Below are 25,559 nucleotides of genomic sequence, written 5' to 3'. Positions count from 1 at the left end.
TTTGTTTTTGTTTGTTTCTTTGTTTGTTTTGTTTGTTTCTAAAAAGTTAAGGTTGACAGCTAGTCAGAAGCTGCCAGGAGTTTAGTTCTGAAAAGGTAAGATTGACAGTGAAGCAGAAGCTTCTACTAGAAATTTCCTGAGTTCCTGGGGACAGGTTGGCGACACTTTCATATCAGTAGATGATCAGCTTTGCCTGAAAAATGAAAGCAGTTAAAGGAAGCATCCACTGTTTTGACACAGCCTGCAGCATTTGGCCACTCGAGATTCCCAAACTTGTTTAATGGAACTTGGGTAAGCCTTTGGTCAGGAGGTTATGAGGGCAAGCTCTGGAGCTAGACAAAGCTGGGTTCAAATTCCTAGTCCATCAACTTACAAGTTTGTGACACTGGCTTGGTGTCTAAGCCTCTATAAAATGGGATAACAATAATTTCTATCTCTTATAATTCTTTTTTTTGAAGATCTTATTTTTAAGTAAACTCTACACCCAAGATGGGCCTCAAACTTAAGACCCCAAGATCAAGAGTCACATGATCTGTCAACTGAGCTAGGCAGGCACCTTTAATAATAATAATTATTATTATTTTTAATTTTAGAGGGTGGCGGCAGAGAGAGACACACACAGATTCTGGACTGAGTGTGAAGCCATACATCACACTCAATCTCAACGCTGAGATCATGACTTGAGCCAAAAAGTAAGAGTTGGATGCTTAACTGACTGCACCACGCAGGTGCCCCACCCTTTGTAATTCTATTTCTTTTTAAAGATTTATTTATTTATTTATTTATTTATTTATTTATTTATTTATTTATGAGAGAGAGAGAGCATGTCTGTACACCCACATGAGTTGGGGGAGGAGCTGAGGGAGAGGGAGAAGCAGACTCCCTGCTGATCAGGGTGCCTGACAGTGGCCTGAGATCATGACCTGAGCTGAAGGCAGAGGTTTAACCAACTGAGCCACCCAGGCATCCTGGTAGTAGTGGTGATTTTTTAATCCTTATTATGTGCCAGGCATTGTGCCGAAACCAGGGTTGTGTACTTTTAACTAGCTTTCTGTGGTGATTCTTTTTTTTTTTTTTTAAGATTTTATTTATTTATTCATGAGAGACCGAGAGAGAAAGGCAGAGACAGAGACAGAGGGAGAAGCAGGCTCTATGCAGAGAGCCCGATATGGGACTCTACCCAGGGTCTGACTTCACCCTGGGCCGAAGGCGGCACTAAACCCCTGAGCCACCCAGATTGCTCTCTGTGTTGATTCTGATGCACAGCCAGATTGGGAATACCAGCCCTATGCCACCTAAGACATTCTCTGGAAAATTTGCATTTTGCTTTTAAGATATCTATATCACAGCCTTCTTGATTTAAAAGAAAAAAAACAAAACAGAACCTTTTTGTATTGCATACACAGAGAAATGTGCTCAACCCATAAGTGTACAATTTGATGACTTTTGCAAATTGAACACATCTATGTAGCTACCCCAAGATAAAGACATGGAATGTCCCAGTCTCACTTGCGGCCCCTTCCAGTCACCAGCCCCAGGGGACCACACTTCTTCTTTTTTTCTTTTTTTTAATTTTTATTTATTTATGATAGTCACACAGAGAGAGAGAGAGAGAGGCAGAGACACAGGCAGAGGGAGAAGCAGGCTCCATGCACCGGGAGCCCGACGTGGGATTCGATCCCGAGTCTCCAAGATCACGTCCTGGGCCAAAGGCAGGCGCTAAACCGCTGCGCCACCCGGGGATCCCACAGTTCTAACCCATCACCACTCGCAAGTTTCGCCAGTTCCAGAACCTCCAATAAGCAAAATTGTAGTCTGTTCTACTTTGCTTTCTTTTGCTCAACATCATGTTCATGCTTTTGATTTGTTGAAACTACTCTTTTGGATTAAATGTGTAAAAGGATGATTGAGAAGGTTAGGAAAGAGATGGAAGCCTGAGACCCTGAGAGACCAGGTACAAGAATACTTGGATTTTTCCAAGAGGTGGAATCTCTTGGGAGACTGGAGGGAGCAGGGGGCGTGGTCACAATCGGCCTATTTCTTGTGGGGGCGGAGTCTTGAGCCTAGAGGCGTGGCCAAGGGCCCAGCTTCCCGGCGGCTGTTCGCACGGGGGGCGGGGCCGGGCCGAAGCTTCCTGTCTGCGCCCGCGGAATCGCCGTTTGACCCCGGAAGTGCCGGCCCACTGGGAGCTGTCACCGTGGACCGCGGCAGCGGCGGCGGCGGCAGCGGTGGTGGTGGCGGCGGCACAGAGCCGGTAGTGGAGCCGCCGAGGTGAGTGCGTGGCTGGGCCCTGCCGAATAGGGGGCATCGGGCCTGGGACGAGACGTGGCCATGCCTCAGGCTGCCACGGGCCTCACTGCCTGCCTGGCGGGGCCGAGACTGACGCTGCCGGAGGGGCCATGAGTCGCCCCTGAGGCCAGGCCTCTAGAGCGAGGAGTCACGGGTTCGAGGCTTAGCCCCAGAGTAACCTTGGATGAGTCACAGCCCTCTATCCTCACTCCAGGTTTCAGTTTCTTTACAGTTCATTCATTCATTCAACAAATATATGTCCATCACCTCCTGCGTGTCAGGAACAGATTTAGGCACTGGGGAGACTAACAGCAAGACAGACAAGGCACCCTCCCTCATGGAGCATCCAGTCCAGTGGGAGGAGACAGTCAACGACAAACTAAGGCACAAGATAATCAAAGATAGACAGTAACTGCAGAGTGAATACCTTAGATTGGGTGGTCTGGGAAGTTCTCTGAGGAAAGGAATATTGAATTGAGACCAGAGAAGGGTGATGACAATCAGAGAAATCGAGGCAGCAGTAGCGCAGGCCTTAACCATAATTAGTGCTTGCATCAAGCTCACCTTCTAAAAGAAAGCTCTTTTCTAAGTTTTGGCTTCTGTTGCCCTGCTTGGCGTGAAGGATGTACTGGTGGGCACAGATGTCATCACCAGTAATATCCTTTTCCTTTTGGAATTTAAAGTCTCATCTTTGCCTAGTTAATTTCTACCCATACTTTAGATGAAAACTCGGATCCTCCTTGACACGCTCCCTCCCTCAAGTCCGTTCTGTCTGTTACATGCAGTCATAGCCTGATGGGCCTGACCTGCATAGCTTACATCATGATATTTTACTAGTTTTTATGGCTATTTGATTCATATCTATCTTTCCCATAAAAACTGTAAATTTGTGAAGGGCAAGACCAAGTTTGTTCTTTGCCTACTTTGGTATTCTCCAGCTTCAGTGCCTGGCACATAATAGGTGCTCAAAAACTTTTTGAATGGATAAGTGAAACTATTAACATGGTCTTTTCTCTTTAGGGGTTCATAGTCTCTCTGCCACCAACTTATTGTCTTTTCTTACTTATTATATCTCTTCTCTACTTAAATGACTCCTCCCTCACTGCCTTTAGATGAAAGGCCAACATCTTTAGCATCACATTGGAGGCTCCTTTTAAAATGTCTTTATCTTTCTATTCAACCTCACCTCTCTACTTCCGATCATCCTGACCTTGTATTTTCAGCCATATCAAATGCCCCTTCCTTTAAAGCCACTGGTTCTTTTTTTTTTTTTTTTTTTTTTTTTATGATAGTCACACATAGAGAGAGAGAGAGGCAGAGACATAGGCAGAGGGAGAAGCAGGCTCCATGCACCGGGAGCCCGACGTGGGATTCGATCCCGGGTCTCCAGGATCGCACCGTGGGCCAAAGGCAGGCGCTAAACCGCTGCACCACCCAGGGATCCCCAAAGCCACTGGTTCTGAGCCTGTGTTCACACTTGCTCTTTGCTTGAAATGCTGCCCCCCCCCCCCCCCGCCTCCATCTTTTCCTCCCATCCTTCAACAACCAGGTTATGGGTCACCTTCTTGGTGACATCCTCCCTTTCTCTGTTGTGCTTGTTTTGGAAATTTCTTGTTCCAGCTTTGATCACACTGAATCATAGTCATTTACATGCCCAGGACCCAGAATGTATTCAGTCAGCTTTTGCTGAGTAAATGAAATCCAAAGTGGTCTGCCTATGGCTGGGACTTGTAATCACAAGTAAACTTTATTGAGTGCTTGTTACGTGCCAGCTACTGTGTTGAACATTTACCATTGGTTACTTCTCAAACTCAGTTTTACAGATGAGGAAATCAAGGCTTAGAGAGTTTAAGGAACTATCTCCAGGTCTCAAACATGGGTAGGAAAAGGTGGAGCCAGGAAATGAACCCAGGCTGCAGAACTATAAAGCTCTCTTTTAACCACGCCAGCCTGAGTCTGAACTGCTTTTATAGGCACTGGCTTGTAGGAAATGATTTCTTCTGAAATCAGGTGCTGTCTCTACCTGTCTAGGCCTGGCCTCTAGGGCCTAAAAGTTAAAGGATGAAGAGCCATCACCTACTATGGCTCTTTCCCTAATCTCGATCCCTACATTGGACACTCCCACGACCATCTTTGAAAGGTGAACATGGAAAGAACCGAGCCTGTGAGTCATTTAGATTTCTGGACTGGCGAGCAGACTCCTGGTGTTTCCAGCTGCCGTCCCAGCATCACTGGGGGGTTAGGAAGGAAGTATTTTTAGTCTTTTCAGCACAAGAGTTCCCGGTGCCAAGGCAAAAGGGCTGGGCTTCAGTTTCAACTTGGTCACTAATGTATCTGCCTTGAGCAAATCAGAGCCCTTCTTTGGACATCTGAGCATAATCATCCTTGTTGTCTGTAACTGGGTTGTTGTGAGAGGCTTGCAAGATAGTAACTTGATGAGAATGTCTGTGCAACATGTGTACATTATCTACGTTTTGCAAAGCTGAAAAGTGAAAGCTCATCCAAGCCCCTTTCATTACTTCATACCTTATGATTTTTTTGAGGCCACCACACCACACCACACTCCCGTGTGCAGGGACCCCATAGACCCACTGAGATCCTAGAGCTGGAACAGGCCTTGAGGACTAAACAGAATAGTCCTATCTCTTTTACATCCTTTTAGAATGGATATCTTCACTGTCTTTTTTTTTTTTTTAGCATTTTATTTATTTGACAGAGAGAGAGAAAGAGAGCACACAAGCAGGAGCTGCAGGCAGAGGGAGAGGGAGAAGCAGACTCCCCGCTAAGCAAGGAGCCTGACACAGGGCTGGATCCCAGGACCCTGGGATCCTGACGTGGGCCAAAGGCAGACGCTTAGCTGACTGAGCCATCCAGATGTCCCTCTTCACGGTCTTTTTTTTTTTTTTTTTAATTTTTTTATGATAGTCTCACAGAGAGAGAGAGAGAGAGGCAGAGACACAGGCAGAGGGAGAAGCAGGCTCCATGCACCGGGAGCCCGACGTGGGATTTGATCCCGGGTCTCGAGGATCGCGCCCTGGGCCAAAGGCAGGCGCCAAACCGCTGCACCACCCAGGGATCCCTCTTCAAGGTCTTTAAAACAGCCCATGAACTAAGGTTCTTTGAGTACCAAGCTGTTCCTACCTCCTTACCTTTGTTCCTACTGTTTCCTCTGCCTGGGGCACTCTCCTTCGTGGCTAATCTCCACTATCAAGACTCAATTCAGACTCTCCTGATCATTTTGGCTCCCCAGAAATCCTTTCCTGACAACACTCCCTGCAAGCTCAGCTACACTAGGCTCAGTACAGCGAATGGTTAAGAGACCCCCAGCTTCACCAACTACTAACTGAGTTCTAGGGCTAGTTTCTTTTCTTCTGAATCTCTATTTCCTCATTGATAAAATGAAGATAAAAATAGACCTAACCATTGAGTTGTCCTAAGCATTAGTATATGCAAAGTGAGTTAATGCTGAGAAAAGCCCTGGGGAAAGCACCAGCGCATAATAAGCATGTTGCTGTTACTGCCATTATCATTGTAATTATTGGGCTGGAAACTCCTGTGGGGCGACCCTGTGTTATCACTCTGTGTCTAAATAACACCAGGTCCTGGACTGATATCTGAGATATCCTGTAACTCATGGCTGACCCTGCCCTTCAGCTCATCTGTGAGGTTCTTAGGAGGTGATGGATGGTGTCCTCATCCCAGCCTCAGTATATCTTTATGTTGTCATGGAGACTGGCTGGCCTTATATGGCATGTCTTCTAAGGGGCCTAATTCACCTCCATTCCATGATTCAGCCAATATGCACGTCCCTTCTGTGGGGCAGGCCGAGTAGAGTTATGGAAAGAACGCTGGATGGGAGAAGACAAGAGATGTGGCATTTGCCACTCACTGACTCTGAGGTGGGTTTGGGCCTCTACTGAAAAGAGCTCACATTCGGGGCGCCTAAGTGGCTCAGTGGTTGAGCCATCTGCCTTTGGTTCAGGTTGTGATCCCGGGGTCCTGGGATTGAGTCCCGCATGGGATTCGCCACAGGGGGCCTGCTTCTCCCTCTGCCTAGGTCTCTGCCTCTCTCTGTGTGTCTCTCATGACTAAATAAATAAAATCTTTAAAAGGAAAAGAGACAAGAGCTCACACTGGCAGCTTCCTGTGAATTCTGTCATCCTCTTTGGTCCTTCTATTCATCTACATCCTTCTTCCCTGAAGCCTAGAGTAGTTGTAAAATTTTAAAACCCCTTGGGATGCCTGGGTGGCTCAGTGGTTGAGCATCTGCCTTTGGGTGGGGGGGATGATCCCCGAGTCATGGGATCAAGTCCTGCATCAGGCTCCGTGCATGGAGCCTGCTTCTCCCTCTGTGTCTCTGCCTCTCTTTCTGTGTCTATAATGAATAAATAAGTAAAATCTTAAAAATTTTTTTAAACCCTCTGTGAGGAAAGGCCCATCCTTCCATTCCTCAAAAGACTGCAGATCTGCTTAGAATTATAAGAAAAGTCCTTATATTCAGTCAGTCATCAAACAGTTGATGAGGCCAACTCTGTTACCAGGCCTGTGGTGGTCATGGAAAAGACAGCAAGAGGATAGCCCAGGCACTGTCTTCACAGAGCTTACATGCCAAGCGGGGCACAGAGCTGGACACATAATAAAGATTATCTAGGTACTTTTAGCCAGTCCTTCAGAGAGGGTTAGAATATATCAGGAGTCACCTGGGGAGTGTTTTCCTTCCTCACCTGAGAGCTTTTGCTCGAGGCAGAAAAGTCACCTCAGTGTGGATTTGTGGGTACAAGAACCAGGCCTTCAAGGTTCATCAGGAGCCTCCTGAGGCCAGAGTGTGAAGCTTCTCTCCTGGCTCTGGGATCAGTTCCAGAGCAGGCCCCTGCCACCAGGAGCCTATGTGTCTGCTCTCTTCTTCCCATCCATATTCCTTTCAGGAGGGTCACACAGCACAATGCCAGCTCTGCCCTTGGACCAACTCCAGATCACCCACACGGACCTGAAGACAGGAAAACTGAGGACTTCACCAGCACTGGTGAGCCGGTTACCTTGAGGCTGCTCAGCCTGATGTTACCTCTTGCAACTTCAAAAGCAAAAAGCGCATTCCTCCTCTATCTGTTCCAAGAATGACCCGAGGGCCACAGTCAGTAATTCAGTAGCAAGGACACTACCAGATCCTTCCAGGCCCAGTGCAGAAGTTTCCTTTCTGAGCGGCAGCTTGAATTTGAGTAGTACTTTCCATGTTGCCACTCCACACCTTCCCCCCAGAGCATTTCATTTTGAATTAAGAGTCTGATGGACTCTTAAGAGTCAACTCGAGCTGGCCTAGAAAAGGATCCAGTCCAAAGCCGGGCTTGGGGATTTGACCCTGCGGGAAGTGTTCAGGTTTCAGGTAGGCCTTTTTCAGAGCTATCTCACCTGCTATCCACACTTCAGGGGGAACACCCGTTTCAGAGGTCAGGTTGTCTTTTATCATCATGGGCTAAGAAGCGCCACCTGCCACATACCAACTGCAGGGCTTGGGAGACTGAAAAATAAGGAGGCCGTGAGTGTGCCGATTACCAGCTGCAGAGTGAGATTAGGCCTGCGGAGAGGTGCCAGGCTGCCGAAGGAGACAGACGTGGGGACTGGAGTCCCCACATGCCCTTACTGTTTTCCCAAGAATATGAGCTTACTTGACAGGGTGGGAGGAAGTATTTTCTAGGGGGGCTTGAGTAGAGTCGTGGGAAACAAGAGCTTGGTGTTTTATTTCCTGCTCTCTGGATGGCTTCTTATTACTTCCTAACTATTCTCTGATAATAGGACTTAACGTTTATAGAACACTTGCTCTGGGCCAAACCTTTCTAAACACATCACCTGGATTATCTCATGTTAAGCCCTGTGAGTAGGTATTTTGATTGTCCCCATTTTACAGATGAGGAAACCGGAAGTTAAAGGTCACAGAACTAGGAAATTAGGGGAGCCAGGATGGGAACCCAGCTAGACTGACCCTAGGTCTCATACCCTTAACTGCTATAAACCCTGTGGCGTTTTGTTTTGTTTTGTTTTAATAACCTTTTTATGTGAGGAGGGTTTTTATCAGAAAATCTTTATCTGTTCTGCCCAATGTTGTAGCCACCCACCGTAGTAGTCATTTACCATAGTCATTCACCACATGTAGGGATTGCACACTTGAAATGCGGATAGTTTAAGGAACTGCATTTTTTATTTAATTTCAGTTCATTTAAATTAAAACAACCCATGTGGTGAGTGCCTACTGTATTTGGCAGCAAAGATATAGAAGAGTTCCATTAACGCAGAAAGTTCTGTTGGGCTGGTGGAGACTGACCTCCTTAAGTGGTTGACTCTGATTTTCTACCTCAGTCCTTCCCCATTTGTTTGTTTATTTATTTAAGATTTTATTTATTTATTCATGAGAGACACAGAGAGAGCCAGAGACATAGGCAGAGGGAGAACCAAGCTCCTCGAGGGGAACCCAATATGGAACTCGATCCAGGGACTTCAGGACCACGCCCTGAGCAAAAGGCAGACAGATGCTCAACCACTGAGCCACTCAGGTGTCCCTATTTATTTATTTTAAAATTCATTTGAGAGAGACAGTACACAGCAGGGGGAGCGGCAGAGGAAGAGGGAGAGGCAGACTCCCCGCTGAGCAGAGAGCCCAACATTTGGCTTGATCCCGGGACCTGGAGATCATGATCTGAGCCAAAGGCAGACGTTTAACCATCTGAGCCACCCAGGCACTCCTTTCCCCATGTATTTAATATCTGGGTTGCTAGGCTGTGGGCTCCATGAGGACAGGAACCTGGTCCCTTCCCTTCATTCTCATTTCCCAGTGCTAGCTGCGTTTCTTTCAGAAAATATTCAGTAAATGAGTCAAGGACTCCAGCCAGGCCTTGTGCCAGATACTGGAACTACAGAGAAAAAAAGACATGGTTCCTGGCCTTCAAAGGTCTGTGGACTAAGAAAAGCAGACCAGGGGATCCCTGGGTAGCTCAGGGGATCCCTGGGTAGCTCAGCAGTTTAGCGCCTGCCTTTGGCCCAGGGTGCAATCCTGGAGTCACGGGATCAAATCCCGCATTGGGCTCCCGGCATGGAGCCTGCTTCTCCCTCTGCCTGTGTCTCTGCCTCTCTCTCCCTCTCTATCATGAATGAATAAATAAAATCTTAAAAAAAAAAAAAAGGCAGACCAGTCATTTCTCTACAGATAGGGTTGTGATAGAAGGGGCCACATGACTGCAGAGCCCAAGCCACTGATCCAAACTGAAGGGGTTTATGGGGCAGGGAGGGCTTGGGGGTAGTGGGAGGGTATGTGCAGCTAGGGAAGCCTTCCTGAAGGAGGAGGATCCTAAACTGGGTTTTGAAGGGGGAATAAACACTAGCCTTGCAGAGCAACGGGAGAAGGATGAACCTGGCAGGAGGACCCAAGTATATTATCCTGGAGTCTTGAGAGAGCCCGACTCCTCCCACAACCACCAGTCACTTGGGGTGGAAGCAGTAGCATTGAGTTAAGGAGCACAAGCTTTGTGTTAAATTTCACACATACCTAGCCATGTTATCAGAACATAGTAAGCGCTCCGTAATAATGATGATGACAGCAGTGACAGTAGCAGACGGTTCGAATGGGGAGTAGGGTGGGAAGAGAATGAGTGGAGGGAGATAGCTGCCTGATGAAGGAGTGGTCTTGTTGAGATTTGTACCCGTTGTATATTTGTCTCTTTAGTCCCAACTTAGGACAGGGAGATCTTTAGCCGAGGGACAGCCACCACGCTGCCTTTGCAGGGTGACAGGTGGAGCTAATGTTTATTGAGTAGCTAACTGTACACAGTACACACTTGGTGCTATTGAAAGTACAAAAGAAAGAAAGCCTTGGGCAAGAATGAGTGAAAGAGCTCTTGAGGAAGACAAGACTCATAAAAGTGGAACATGTGGAAAACAGTGCAAAATGGTTTCTTATCAAGATCAGAACAGTGTTTGGTGGGCAGAGACTGTCCAGGAAGCTTCACAGAGCAAGTGGGACCTGAGCCAGGCTTGGCAGGTAGAAGATACAGTTGGGGCCTGCTACCCTCTGCCCTGAAATCTCCCATGGTCCCTGTTACCTGCAGAATAAAGTCCCCACTCTTGAGTTTGGCATTGAAGGCCCTTCAAAGAACTTGGCTCTTCATTATCCACATTGATGCTTTGTCTAGCCAGCAAATGTATACAGAGAGTCTGCTTGAGGCCAGACACTGTTCTAGGGACTGGGAATGCTGTGGCAAGCAAGGCCCAGACTGCTTCTGGAGACCTACAAGCTAGTAGGGGAGACAGAGAAGGCAGGCCCTTCCTTTTTATATAACTTTACTGGGGCATGATTGAAAGATAATAAACTGCACATACTGAAAGTATACAGTTGGGTTGGTGTTGACATTAGTATGCACCCAATCGTCATAATCAAGATAATGAACATTTCTGTCATGCCCCAAAAAGTTTCCTTGTGCCCATCTGTGATCCATCCTTTCTTTTCTCCCCACGTGTAGCAGCCATGGATCTGAAAGTACTTTTAATGCAGTTCAACAGGTGCTATGGTTAGGGAAGCACAGAGTGCAGGTGTTGGAGGAGTCCAGGTGAACCCCTAACCTAGTCAGGGGTGGGAGTTGGGGAGACTTCCTGGAGGAGGTGAGGTCAGAACTGGGATCAGAAGGCTAAGCAGCAAGACCAGGATAGCATGTGAGGACTGTAGGTCATTCATCAGGTCTGCAGGCTGAGCTTTGGTTCAGATCCTGCCTCAGTTGCCTCCTTAGCCCTGTGACCTTAGTAAAATTCCTGAAGCTTACTGATTCTTTGTTTCCTCCTCTGTAAAATAGGGAGAACACTACTTCCCTTTTGAAAAATTGAAGATAAAAAAGAAAGAGGCTGTGGGACATACCTAGTCAGCAGCCGGCCAGGACAGGTCCTTGTTAAGAGGTGGCCTTTATCATCACCATTCCAGTGTTCTCTTCCTCCACATCTTTTTCCCACCACCCAGTGCAATCTGGGCCCTTTGTTTTTCGTAGCCCATTTTTATGCCTCCATAAAATACCATTTCTTCCGTAAAGAAAATCCTTCTCATTTTCCAAGGCCCAGCTTAGATGTCCTCCATGTGCAGATAATCACCTTTTGTACTCTCTCGGTCCCTCTGCCAGGTTTGAGCTGTCCCTTCCTCTGTTTTGTGCTCACTTGATGGCTTAGATATGCATCTCCACCTCTGGAGCATAGGCTCTGTGAACATGCAGATGTTTTCTTCACGTGCTTCACCATACCTGGCACAATAGTGCCGGTAAATGTTTGTAGGAATGCAAGGAAGGTAGAATCTCAGGGTGTCTGTGTCTGTCTGTCTGTCTGTCTGTCAGAGGAGTAGGAGGCAATGAGTAGCCCTGCTTGAGAAGTGACCTAAGAGATGAGGTGTCAACAGATAGAGGAAGGGAGGAGCTCAGAAACCAAGGAGACGAATTTAGATCCTAAAGAGAAGTTTTGAACTTGTTTCAGCCAGCGGGATTCCCTTTTTCAAAAAGTTTGTACCTGGAAGCCCACTGTATAAATTCTGGTATCCATGGGAGGGGTCCCAAAGGATATGAGAGGGGTCTCATATCACCCATATGATAGGGGCCCCCGAGGAATCCTTGCAGGACTCAAAGACTCCACAGTCTGAAAACTTGCACCAGGCAATAGGGAAGCATAGAGGGTCCTTGAGGAAACTGATCAGTCATGATTTTCCCTGTCCCCCTGGACTGACAGACCTGGAAGTGGGTGGATTGTGGTTGATAACCACCGAGACGTTGCCGGGCCTTCCTCCTATTACCACTTCCCCTGGAGAAAGCAGCCCTTATGTAGTCAGAGGAAAATAGCTCATCTCTTCTTTATGGTAAACAAAGTAAGGTTTGTTTATGACAAGGTAAAGGTTGGGAGAGAGAACTTGTGATTCTAAGCTGAGACCTGCAATTATTTGATTAGTATCTTTTCTTTAAAAGAAAAAAGTTACCAAGGTGGTTTTTTTTTTTTTTTTTTTCTGATTCTAAGAAGGAAACAACATGATGCATACATATAGTATGGTACTATTTATGTAAGAAAGATGAAAACAGGTCTAAAATACCTTCTATGGGTATATATTTGCCTGTAAAAACCTAGAAAAGGTCTGCAAGGACACTCATCTGATGGTGAGTGGTCGGTCACTCCTGGGAGGACATGAGGACTGGGAGTGTGGTCCCAGGAGACTCACCTTCTCTGCAGGGTTTAAGTTTTGAAAGAAAAGATGTGCATGTCTCCCTTGTATTATTACAAAATAGCTTAAAAAGTAATACATGTATATTTTTTTTAATTGGAAAATATATTCGTGTCATAATCACCCCCCCACCAAAGATAACCACTGTTAGCTTTGGTATGTTGACCACCCCCCGCCAGTTTTTTTTTTTTTTAACCCGTGTTAAAAATATATACTTCTTTAAAAATCCCCAAACTGGTTGTATTAAATAGGTTTATATCCTGCTTTCTCTTCCCTTGACCTTTCCCCATGTCATTAAATATCCTCCAAAACACGTGGTTTTTAATGCCTGCCTGGTGTTCCCTGGATGCAACCAAGCCCCCTTTGTTAGAGACACTTGGTTCTTTATGCTTAAAAACTCCTTGGAGGGTCACCAGTTGGAACAGCCAAGTGTTGTCATTGCTGTGGGTTGGCAAATGGGCCCTCGCTGACTAACCTCTGCCACGTTAACACGTGGTTTTTGGATCCGTAGCACCCCGAGCAGAAGGCAGACCGGTATTTTGTGTTATACAAACCGCCCCCTAAAGACAACATTCCCGCCCTAGTGGAGGAGTACCTGGAACGCGCCACCTTCGTAGCCAATGACCTCGACTGGCTCCTGGCCTTGCCTCACGATAAATTCTGGTGCCAGGTAACATTCTATCAAAATTAACACTAAGACAAAGCACATGACATGCCGTTGGTTGGTTGCTGTTATTGTTTTTCTCCCCCCCCCCAGGAGATGCTTTTTTCCCTACTTCTTACACTGGATCCTTAACAGCAAATTGTGGTTTGGATTGCTCTGTCTTGTATCACGATCTTAATGATGTTTACACAACGCCTTCCAACGTGTCATTTTTAGAAACTTGTGTTTAGCCTTCGGCTCATTCATACCTCCTTAGTCCCTTGGGGTTGGAGTGTTTTCCTTAGGCCAGGGCTGGTAGGCTGTGAGCCCCTGCACAGTCCACCCACAAGCCCCTGGGCCTCAGTGACAAATCCTCGCTCTGATCTGTTGTCTGCCATAGGTTATCTTCGATGAAACCCTGCAGAAGTGCCTGGACTCCTATCTGCGCTATGTCCCCCGAAAGTTTGATGAGTGGGTGGCCCCAGCCCCTGAGGTTGTTGACATGCAGAAACGCCTCCATCGAAGTGTTTTCCTCACTTTTCTCCGCATGTCCACTCACAAGGAATCCAAAGTAAGCCTTTGATCCCACAGGGCGCTACCCAACACCCAGCACCTCTGTGCCAGATTTTCCTGCCCCTGAGAAGGAAGGCCCTGAAAGCATCGTGTTTCTTCTTTGTCTCTCTCCTCTGCCTTTATTCCCACCTTTGAGGAAGAAATCTGTGGGCGCCCCTCCCCTTATCTGTGAATTCACTGGGTCTGTGTTACGTCCAGTGTTTTCATCAATGGGAGCAGAGGGCCCTTTGCCAGTTGATGTGTGACTGTGCCTTTTTTCATGCGTCAGAGGGTGAAAACAGTGATTCTGATTTGTTAAAGGAACTTTTATGTGCTTTTTAAAAACCTTTACTTTTTCCCCTCCAGGTTTTAAAAATAATACTGTCTCTAAACAACTCAAACAGTACAGAAATATTTTGTAGGTAGTGAATGTCACCTACAAAATCCCTTTCTCCAAAAAACCCCACCATTATGGTGCATGTTCCTTCAGGGAATTTTTTTTCTTTCAATATACTTGTGTGTGTTTGTGTGTGTATGTGCGCACACATTGATTTTTATAATAGGATCTTGCTTTTTTTTTTAACTTTTGAAGTTTGGAAACTTTGAAATATATACAAATATATACCAAAATATATTTTTATAATAGGATCTTGCTTTTTTTTCAAATATATACAAAAATATATTTTTATAATAGGATCTTGCTTTTTAAATTTTTTTAAAAGATTTTATTTATTTATTCATGAGAGAGAGGCAGAGACATAGGCAGAGGGAGAAGTAGGCCCCATACAGGGAGCCCGATGTGGGACTCAATCCCGGGTCTCCAGGATCACGCCCTGGGCCAAAGGCAGGTGCTTAACCGCTGAGCCACGCAGGCGTCCCTACTTGCCCTTTAAAAAACTTTTGTAGTATGGAAATTTTCAAATATATACAAAAGCATAATGAACCCCATGTATCCATTACTCAATTTCAACAATTGTCAATATTTTGCCAATTCTATTTTCTTTTTTCCCCTGAGTTTTCTTTTTTTTTTTCCCTAGAGTATTTTATTTTATTTTATTTTTTCCTGGAGTTTTTTTTATTTGTTTTTGTTTTTGTTTTTGTTTTTTTGAGGGACAGAGAGAGAGCAAGTGTGCAAGTGGGTGGGGGAGGGAGGTAAGAGGGAAAGGGAGAGAAAGAATCTTACGCAGATTCCACACTCGGCACAGAGCCCAAGGAGGGCTTGATCTCAACCTTGAGATCATGACCTGAGCCAAAAATCAAGAGTCAGATGCTTAATCGACTAAGCCACCCAGGCACCCCTTTCCTGGAGTATTTTATAGCAATTCCAAACATCATGATAATTTACTCATAAATATTTTATTGTTATTTTTATTTTTTAAAGTAAGCTCTATGCCCAATGTGGGGCTTGAACTCATGACCCCAAGATCCCAAGAGTTGCATGTTCTGACTGAGCCAGCCAAGTACCCCAATGCATAAATATTCTAGAATGAATGCTCAACCAACTATTTTATAGTATATTTTTGCTTCTTTTTACATTAAAATGAAGAATAGCTATTGCCTCAGGTCAATATATGAGGCTCAGATATGTTCATAGTGTGGATGGACCTTCATTTATTAGCCAGTCTCCCATTGTTTCTTGCGTGTTTGCTATTACTTTACCAAGAGTACACTTTCATAAAGTTTCTCATCCTCTCTCCTTGCACTGTTCCTTAGGATCACTTCATTTCCCCCTCTGCATTTGGAGAAATCCTCTACAATAACTTCCTGTTTGACATCCCGAAGATCCTGGACCTCTGTGTACTCTTTGGAAAAGGCAACTCACCATTGCTCCAGAAGATGATAGGTATGTGGGGCACATGGCCTGAGGGGCTGCACAGAGATGGCCCCCACATGCCAAACTAGAGCACCTAGATGAGTGTAGGAGGATTCAGAACTGCAGTGGCAGCCAGGGGTTGGGTATGACTTTGCAGATGTATGTGTGTCAACTCTGAAAGACACAACTGGCGGGCCATGGAGAAGTGGAGACAACATTGTACTACACACTCCCTCAAGGATCTTGGTATTAGGCCACATGTCAAACAGTTGCAGGAGTGGGGAGATTTGCCTTAACTATGAGTATAGGAATAGCAGTGATTGCTAACCTTTAGGTGAGTGCCCACTGGAGGCCAGGCATTCTGTTGAGCTCTTTGTATGTGATCTTTTTTTTTTTTTTTTTTTTAAGATTTTATTTATTCATGAGAGACACAGAGAAAGAGGCAGAGGGAGAAACAGACTCCCGGCTGCGAGTGGTACTTAATGCCAAGACCCCAGGATCACAACCTGAGCCAAAGGCAGACGCCCAACCACTGAGCCACCCTGGTGCCCCCCTTGTGCCCCCCTTGTATGTGATCTTAATTGATCCTCACAGCAGCCCTGTGATGAGACTCCTGTAATCCTCCCTTTTTACAGACAAGGAAACTGAGGTTCAAATGTAAGGGACTTGCTTGGGAGCCCATGACTAATAATAAGTGCCCAAGCTGGGATTTACGTCACATAGGCCTGACTCTTCCTCTTTGTCACTCCCTGCCTCAGGGATAATGGGGTTGCCTCAAAAGTGTCACAGTTTGCATTGTTGCTAAGGACAGTTGGAGACCGAGTTCAGAGAGGATTCTTTTAGGTTGCGAAAGGAGTGACTTCAGCAGTTGGATCTCATCAGGAGGCAGCAGGCTGGAGGGTTCCATCAGAGCCTGAAGCTTGGTTGAGATGCTGCAGAGGGTATAGTGCCCCAGCAAATTCCTCGCTGAATCATGGCTGATGGCATTGGGCCGGACATGGAGACAGGACACCACCGTCAGCCCTCCTCACCCTAAGATTATAGGATATAGTCTTCCAAATGCCCAATTACAAAACTAAGTTTTCTCTTGAAATGGTTTCCTTCTTTCCTTCCTCCTAATAATAAAGGTGATAATAAAGGGAATATATGTTAATTTAGAAAGTTTGGGAAGAATATAAAGCATTAAGAAGTGGAAAAGCGATTACCAAATTCCTGTGCCCAGAGACAATCATTTGGTGATTATTTCCTTCCAGTCTTTTCTCTGTGTATTTTTCGAAAACATGTCAGGCCGTAACATGAAATTTCATATCCAGCCTTTTCATTGGAACAGCATCTGGTTTCTCATTCAAATCTTTTTCCTTGATCATCAGTTCATTTCTTTTACTTTCCCAGAGAAAGACTCTTCATAATGTTACTATAGACTGAGGGCATGGAGTGAGTGAGCAAACTGGGCATGATTAGTTAGAGAAACAGTTATTAGGCCAGTTTGATTAGAGCAGAGCATTCCAGGAAGGCAGCAGCAGAAGATGGGAAAGGGCAGCTGGGGCCAGATTGGGGAGGGCTCTGTGCCAGCCATTAGTACTTGGGGGAGTAGTATCGCTCGTTGGCTCAGAAGGTACGCTCTGCCAATTCACACCCCAGCTCTACTCCTGACTGTGTCACTTGGTCCAAGTCAGCCGCCCACAGCCTCAGTTTTTGCATCTGAAGAATGGGAAGACTAATGCCTTATGTAACTTATAGGATGATTGTGAGGGTTAGCACAGTGCCTGGCTCCTTATAAGTGCCTAGTGACTGTGAGCTCTTACTGTGATGAGGCCACGGGAGCTACTAGGAGGAGCTATCTGGTGTCAAGGTTAATTTGGCAGCTTGCCAGTGGGAAGGGTGGTGACAGGAGACCGAGTAGGAGGCCAGTGCTTCAGTGTGGGTTTGAAGGTGAGAGTCTGGTTGGGCTGAAGAAGACATCCTGGAGGTAGAATAAAGCAGGGCTTGGGAAGGTCAGCTGGAGGGAGAAGTCAATAATTCTGAAGAAAACTGGTGTGGGGTGCAGGAAAGGGGCCTTTTGGGCTGGGGGTGGGTTGCAAGTGGAGGCATAGTCCATTTAGATCTGTAGGGTGTGAGAAGCTGTGCAGATTCACGGGGAGAGGACTTTTGGCTGCAGTTCCAGGAAGGCAAGGGTGGAGTGAGAAAACTCCTAATCATTTGAATTACTCACTTCTTTGAGAATCAAATGAAAGCTTCTCCCCAGAAAAACATACCCCCTTACAGATTTTGAGGTGTTTTTAGAATGTTTTTATTCCCAGATTGGGAACCCTTAATTGGCTTATTTAGGGCAGTCCATTCTTTGTCTTTTAGAGGGCGATTAATAGAAAAGAAGGCAGGACAGGCATGTGGAGCCCCTTCATTGTGTGTGTATTGGGGTGTGTGTTTTGAGGGGGGTGTGGAGGACAGGTCTGCAGACAGACAGACACAGACACATGCATGCAGGTGCGCACACACACACACATACAGAGCAGCTCTTTCCAACCCTTGAGCAGAAGGCACAAGGGGCAGTCTCTACTGTCTCTATCCCAGAAGCTCTTGAGCAAAGCAAATCAGCTGTAGTAGAAATAAAGGCTTACTTCTCTTAAAAAAAAAAAAAAAGAAAAGAAAAAAAAAAGATTAGCTGTAGTAGGAGTGTTGACAAGGGAGAGAAGGAAGGAGGAAACAAGGGGACTGGCTGATCATCCTTTGGCCAGAAGCCCAGTCCTTACCTGGCACCCACCTCCCTCCCCAACCTTCTTGCACAAACACACCTAGCTTTTTTTTCACCCTCAAAATTGGCATTCTGAGTCAGTAAGTGTAATTTTGTAAGTGGGGTCTTTCAGTGAGCCACTTTGTGAAAGCAGGAGGACATCGGGCCTTGGCCCCATTGAGGACTGCTCCAATCTCTTTGGTAATACCTTCCATTCACCCTGGGTTTCTGAACTGCTTTAGTCTGGGAGGGATGCCACTGTTGTCTCTTACTTCTTAATTGTTTCTTTAAGAGATCGAAAGTCAGATCTTCACCATCACCGGATCAGATAAAGGAGAGGGAAGGGTCAGTTGTGAAACGTTATCTGTTTTGATGCTTATAAAAGATCTCTGTTATTCAGGCATAGGCACTAGAAGGATTATGAAAGAGTGTCCTACTCTGGGCCAGGTGGTTGGGGCATAGTGGGGTCTACCATATGGCACTGGGGGGAGACCTGCTCCTGATGCCTGAGTCAGGAGGCACTACCTGGAGAAGGTGACACCTGCCTTATGGTGAATGTAGCTCTGGGAAGTCACTCTAGGCAGAAGGAGGAGACGGCTTGTTCTCTGAGGTTGAGGAGGTACAAGAGAGTAATGCAGGCACAAGAAATGGGGAGAGGGTGGCTGGAAATGCCATCAGGGCCAGATCTCACATAATCCTCAGTGCTGTGGCCAGGAGTTCAGACTTGACCTTGAGGATACCGTCAGATGGGAGGGTTTTCTGAGAAAGAACAGAGGTTGGTGGGGAGACAGCTCAGTTCTTCCTTGCTGTCAAGAGTAGGAGGTGGGCACAGATGGTCAGGGAGTACCTACACAGGTTGAGGGATCAGTACTCATCTGGAGGTGGGATGCACTGAGCAAGCTCATGCTGGTAAAACTCAGCTTTCTGGAATCAAGGAACGAAGTAGCATCCAAGAAAGTGTTTACAGAAAGTCCAGCTACATAGTGATTTGCTTACTCACTCAGTCCCATCTGGCCTTTGACCTCATTGATTTTCAAATCCTCTGGGATGGGGCAAGGGCTACAGCATTTTCATTAAGGAAACCGAGGACAGACCTGCCCAAAGATAAAAGATGCTTAGAATTCAGCACAGCCTGACAGTCAGCCAGCATTAGATGTTAGGATTATGGTGGGCTGAAGAACCCTGGCCTTTTCTTAAGGGTGTTGGTATTTTGCATCATCATGTCTCCTAGCTAGCTATGATTTTCCCTTCCTCCCTCACCATTTCGGCAGCCGGAACACTTGGTTTCTGTTCCAGTGACAATATGCTCTAACCTACGCACTCACAAACAGCAGCAGTGCTTAGAGGTAGTAGACAGTCGGAAGGAGCTTTGTTTTATAGGAACAATTGCAAATGTGTGGTAAACCTGTCTCTAGGTCTCTCCCAGACCTCTCCTCTTGGAGGAAGATGGATTAGCATGGCTAGTGTATTCAAAAGCAGAGGGTAAGAGAATTTCCAGACAAATTTCTCCCTAAAGTCTCCTCACATTATTAGAGGCGTGGCCTGGCAAGAATCCTGGATTGTAGCATCCAGGTTTCTTGAGCAAAGAGATCGTATCTCCTGATTTTCCTGGATGACTAATACCCACTTGCAAAGCCAATGCTGTTATACAAGGCACAGTGCCCAAGTGTGATCACTCCCTGGGGACATCAGGATGAGCTGGTTTGACCAGGGCTGGCCTTTTATGTAATTTGTTAAGCAGAGGTGTTTAAAAGGTTAAATTGTACTGAATAAAGTCCCTCCCTCATGCTGGGGAAGTTTCTAGGCTGGGCCAAAGCTCTGTGCCAGCAGGGCCTGGGGCCAGGACTGCTCTAGTGCAGACGGGCTTAGGAAAGGGAAGAAAGGTCACAGAACATGCTGGCAACTATTTGTAATGTGTCCTCCCCTCCCTCACCCTCTTTTCCCAATTCCTGCCTTTCTCTTCTCTTTTCAGGAAACATCTTTACCCAGCAGCCAAGTTACTATAATGACCTGGATGAAACCATGCCCACCATCCTTCAGGTACCAGCTCTCAGTCCTGCCCAGATCCCCTCCCTAACCTGATGGTATATCCCTGGACTTTCCTGGAAGAGCCCCAAGAAACATTTACCCACCACCCCTCTCCAGTCCTATCCCTAGACAATCTCTGCATCATGCCCCACAGCGCACCCTTTCAAATTCGCCCCTTTCCCTGCTTGAACAAAACTAAAATCTAAAGGCTATCTAGCACTTATACTAAAAGAGCTTAAATTGTGTGCTCTTTGCCAACAGCCATAACCTCTATGGATACCCTTCCAAGAGACCTGTGTTTCTCAAATGAGAGTTTTAAAGTTCTATAAAATTGTTTTATAAAATAATGTTCATTGTAGAAAATTTGGAAAATATAAAGAAAAAAAACAGAAAGAGTAAAATTAACCCATAATTCCAGTGCCAGGAGATTCCACTATTCACGATAACGTTTAGGACAGTTATGTGCTAGCATACTTAAAGATGGTGCAGTGAGTTAGACTTGCATGATATTACAATGGGCTGTTTTCTCCTCACTGTTTTTTTTTTTTTTTTTAAGATTTTATTTATTTACTCATGAGAGACACAGAGAGAGAGAAGCAAAGACATAGGGAGAGGGAGAAGCAGGCTTCATGCCGGGAGCCCGATGCGGGACTCGATCCCAAGACACCAGGATCACACCCTGAGCCAGAGGCAGGCGCTAAACCACTGAGCCACCCAGGCATCCCTTCTCCTCACTGTTGATTTGTCTTTGATTTCAATGTATTTCCATAAATCACCATCTCCAGAGGATCCAAAATATATATTGTTGAATGTGTATCTTAAATAATCATTACCACACACTTGCCCAACATATCCACCCATTCAGATAATTTCTACAGGATTCTGGGGGCTTTTCATACATTTTGTCTTTTTTTTTTTTACTTTTGAGTTTTATTTGCTTATGTAACCTCAACACCCAACTTGGAGCTCAAACTCACGACCCCGAGATCCAGAGCTGCACACTCTTCTGACTGAACCAGCCAGGTGCCCCTTTACATTTTGTTTTTTTAATCCTCACCACAATCCTGTAAGAAGAATAATCCTCATCATCCCCATTTTACAGTTTCCACTCTGACCCTGGGCCCTGTTGTAGTCTTGGCTGGTTTCTTGGGAATGCTGGCACATACTCGAGAGATCCCAAGGCAGCTTTCATATCACCCACCCCCGACTGCAGGTCAGGGGTCCCAGCTGCTGGTTTAACAGCATGTGGGAGACCTCCTTCTTGTGTTTCACAGGTTTTCAGCAATATCCTCCAGCACTGTGGTTTGCAAGGGGACGGAGCCAGTGCCACACCCCAGAAGCTTGAAGAGAGGGGCCGGTTGACCCCCAGCGACATGCCTCTCCTGGTGAGGTTGCCTGTCAGCCCAGCTTCTTCTTAGCTAGTAGGGGACCCAACAGCTTCTTCCCCTGCTCCTGGCCCTTTGCCCCAACTCCATAAGCCACTCTTCCCATCACACGGGCTTCAAGCATTTCAGTGAGATTTCTATTTCTCTCTGGGAGCTTCATTTAGGGAGTAGTGGGAAGAACAGGGAACTAGAGTGCAGAGGATGGGGGCTCAGTCCTCACTTAGTTCAGCACAGTGAACTCATTTGTGTTATTCATTGAGCCCTGAGTTTGGTCAGCAGATTTGTACTGAGGATGCTCTGCCATGTGCTGAGGCTTCAGGGTAAAGGAGCAGGCAAAAGCAGACAGGACCCCTGCTCTCATGGAACTTACAGTCTAGGGCAGAGGAAAGTAAGGAGCCTAGACATGTGTCAGGCCTTGTGCTAAGCACTGGAGATAGAGCAGGAAAGAGGCAGCTGTGAGCTACCCTCTTGGAATTTGCGCTTTTGTGGAAAAACAAGTGTTTCAGAAAGAGGCACACCAAGCACTGTGGGAGCAAGTCACTTTACCTGTCAGAACCTCGGTTTCCTTATCTGTAAAATAGGGATCCTAACAACTGCTCAGCCTGCTTTTAATAGTCGGGAGCCTCAGGAACGTGTGTAAGAAAGCACTCCATAAAAAAAAAAAAAGAGGAAAAAAAGAACTCTGTGTTCTGTATATGCTCTTCAAAATGTACGAAAAGTGTGGGCTTGATATTCTTGTTCTTGATGGGATGTACTTTCTGTATAGGACCCCAGGTGTTGTCTTCAGGTTTAGGGGTTGGTTCTCCTTCAGCTTAGAAGAGAGAACTGTATTATCCTAGAATGAGAGGTAACCCCAGAGATCATTGGGTAGGTGCCTGTTGGAGCTACAGTAGCAAGACCTGAGGGAGGGAGATTGAATAACTTGTCCAAACCGTGCTCCTAGAGATGGACCGGCCAGGCTTCGCTCAGACCTCCAGTGATCTCTTCCCCCCACAAGGCATCTGCCTCTTGACTCCCACGGGTTTTGTCAGCTTTGTCTCAGACCCACTACAGAGTTGTGTCTGGGGGCGGAGGAGAATAATGCACTGTTTTCTTTTGGCAACAGGAATTAAAAGACATTGTTCTCTACCTTTGTGATACCTGCACTACGCTCTGGGCCTTTCTGGATATCTTCCCCCTGGCTTGCCAAACCTTCCAGAAACATGACTTCTGTTACAGGTACAGCAGTAGTCCTGAGTGCTAAAATAGAGATTCTAGCTGACATCCTCATTCAGCAGACATTTACTGGGTACTTAGGATGTGCTGGCACTCTTCCAGCCTGGGGTTACAGTAGTGAAGAAGACAAGTAAGGCTCCTGCTTGTGTTGAGCCTGCATTTTAGAGTATACCCATTTTTGGCTAAGAACTAGGTAGGGGAGGAAAAAAAACCTAAACCACCAACAAAAAATAGGACAGTTTTAGTTCAGCTCTGTTCTTTTCAAATCTCCTTTCATGGTCAGGCACAAAGGACTAACAGATCATAAGAAGTGGCCTGAGGACTTAAGCATCAAGTCTAGAGGAGATCACGTGCAAAGAAACAAGCAGATATGCTACATGTGGGCTGGGAACCCAGAGGAAGGAGGCAAAATTCTGTCTGGTGGAATAAGAGGTTTCATGATGGCCCTTACATGAGATCTGGAAAAATGAAGAGGAACCTTCTAGACAGAAAGATTACAGTGGCAGGAAGGATATTCCAAGCAGGCGGAGTGAAGGTGGGAAGGCCCAGAGTGTGTCCAAGGAGAGCCAGGGAATGAAGTGGGATGATTTGGCGCCCAGGGCAGCAGGAACAGGAGCAGGTAACAGGAAAAGATACTTCAGAGAGGTTGGTAGAAGCCAGACTGTGAGCCTTGACCTCGCTGGCAGGGAGTGGGCCTTTATTCTGTAGGCGCCACTGGAAGCTTTTTTGCAAAGGAGTTATAGAAAGATCCTGACAGGATGAGAAAAGATGTAGAGGAGGATATGAGCAAAGAAAAATGTAGGGAGGGAGACCCTCCTTGCCCACTTAGCACCAGGAGCATTCATCTGTTTCTTGGGCGATGAGAAAAGGGTGCACAGGCCTGGGCTGGTAACCTGCATGTTGCCTGGCAACAGCGGGGGCTGGCCTGTTCTCAGTGGCCTCTGGCTATTGCTCTTGCCAGACATCTCTCCCCACTGTCTGCAGGAGCTTCTGGGAGCTGCCCAATTCCATCCACTCTGCTATCAGTCCATTCAATCATTCACTTGCCCATTCAACAAAACATGTATCCAGCACTGACCTGCATCAGAGATGGTACCGGTTCCCTGACCCCTCCTGGGTCTTCTCAGCTCCTGATGTGAGGACTGATCAGCCTCCCAGAGGATGTTAGAATACAGCACCAATCAGCACTCTCCCCAGAAGAAAGGGGTTAGGATTGCCCTGTAGCTGTCCACTTTTTGAAAAAGGTGTCTTTTCTCACAGTTAAAGTGGCAAATGCTCATAGGAAATTTGAAAAATCCCTAAAGGTAGAATATTAAAATCAGGGGTGCCTGGATGGCTCAGTCCGTTAAGCGGCTGACTATTGGTTTCAGCTCAGGTCATGATCTCAGGGTCTTGGGATCGAGCCCCACATCGGGCTCCATGTTCAATGCAGGGTCTGCTTATCAACTTCTCCCTCTGCTCCTTCCTCTCCCTCATACATAAATAAAATCTTCATTAAAAAAAATTAAAATCACTATGAGAGATCATGCTATTCTTAGGATTTTGTATCCTGCTTATCTTTACTTACCATAGGCATTGTCTTTTCTTTTTTTTTTTTTTAAGTAAGCTCTACCCCCAATGTGGGGTTCAAACTCTTGACCCCATGATCAAGAGTCACATGCTCTACCGACTGAGCCAGCCAGGCACCCCCATAGGCATTTTCCCATTTTGTTAAAGCGTCTTCCCAAACATGGCATAGATTGCTTTTGAAAGGGTCTTTGGCAACAGAGGGTAATTTTTGGAAGAACTGACTTTCCTGCAAGCCATAGTGAAGGGAGAGGAGTGGCTCCACCCATCTGAGAGTGAGGAGGAAGAAAGAAAAGCACTGTTGACTATAAGTGACAATGCCTTTGACCCACAAAGAGCAAGGGGGCTGGCCCAGCCTGTTCACACTGTGCTAGAGCCCAGGAATGCCCGCTGAGCAAATGCAGCCACTTCACTCCTAGCAACTTTCTGGAAGGCGCTACAGCCATCAAACAACTCTGTGGCTGATCCTCTCAGAACAAACTCCATCCTCCCAGACATCCTCAAGTATATCTGAGTATCTCTCTGTCACTTAATTTTATGAATAAATAATATATTCACATGGTTCAAAACTCAAAAGGTATAAAATATATACTGAGGGGCTCCTGGCTGGCTCAGTCAGTGGAGCATGCAAATTTTGATCTCTGGGTCCTGAGTTCAAGCCCCACACTTGGTGTAGAGCTTACTTTAAAAAAAATGTAAAAAATAACAATTATTACATACATATAAAGCCATCTATGTCTCCTCTGTCCCCAGTCCTGTTTTCACATACCACCATTGTTAGGGGTTTTATTTGTGTGTGTGTAATTTTTCAGAGATATGCATATAAATATAAGGAGATATGCACATTACATATCACCCTTTCTGCTTTTTAAAAAAATTTTATTTATTTTTAGGGAGAGTGCAAGCAGAGGGAGGGGCAGAGGGCGAGGGAGAGAGAATCTCAAGCAGACTCCCCACTGACGTAAGGCTCAACCCTGTGACCCTGGGATCATGACCTGAGCTGAAACCAAGAGTCAGATGCTCAACTGACTGAGCCACCCAGACACCCCTCTATCTTTTAAATTAACTACTGACGTATTATGAGTATTATATGTATTATATATGTTTTATTT

General features: G+C 46.1%; 1 protein-coding gene across 9 annotated transcripts in view; it reads left to right on the top strand.

Annotated features, from left to right (window-relative positions):
• Positions 1–2,115: 2,115 nt before the first annotated feature.
• The window catches only part of ASCC2 (activating signal cointegrator 1 complex subunit 2), a 41,951-nt gene continuing 18,507 nt past the window's right edge, over positions 2,116–25,559 (top strand). For 4 of the 9 annotated variants that reach the window (XM_025474501.3, XM_025474499.3, XM_025474500.3 and 1 more), the window contains exons 1-8: positions 2,116–2,271; positions 7,215–7,312; positions 13,026–13,184; positions 13,558–13,728; positions 15,423–15,552; positions 20,226–20,293; positions 21,556–21,666; positions 22,772–22,884. In XM_025474501.3, coding sequence (XP_025330286.1) covers positions 7,232–7,312; positions 13,026–13,184; positions 13,558–13,728; positions 15,423–15,552; positions 20,226–20,293; positions 21,556–21,666; positions 22,772–22,884 — 833 coding nt within the window. In that variant the 5' untranslated portion in view covers positions 2,116–2,271; positions 7,215–7,231. The remainder of the gene's footprint in view (positions 2,272–7,214; positions 7,313–13,025; positions 13,185–13,557; positions 13,729–15,422; positions 15,553–20,225; positions 20,294–21,555; positions 21,667–22,771; positions 22,885–25,559) is intronic. The other 5 variants (XM_025474504.3, XM_049101945.1, XM_025474503.3 and 2 more) reach the window with 3 other exon arrangements.

The sequence above is a fragment of the Canis lupus genome, chromosome 26, assembly GCF_003254725.2.
Source record: "Canis lupus dingo isolate Sandy chromosome 26, ASM325472v2, whole genome shotgun sequence".
NCBI classification, from domain to species: Eukaryota; Metazoa; Chordata; class Mammalia; order Carnivora; family Canidae; genus Canis; species Canis lupus.
The sequence above is the reverse complement of the archived record's forward strand: the minus strand, read 5'-3'. Positions and strand labels throughout refer to the sequence as shown.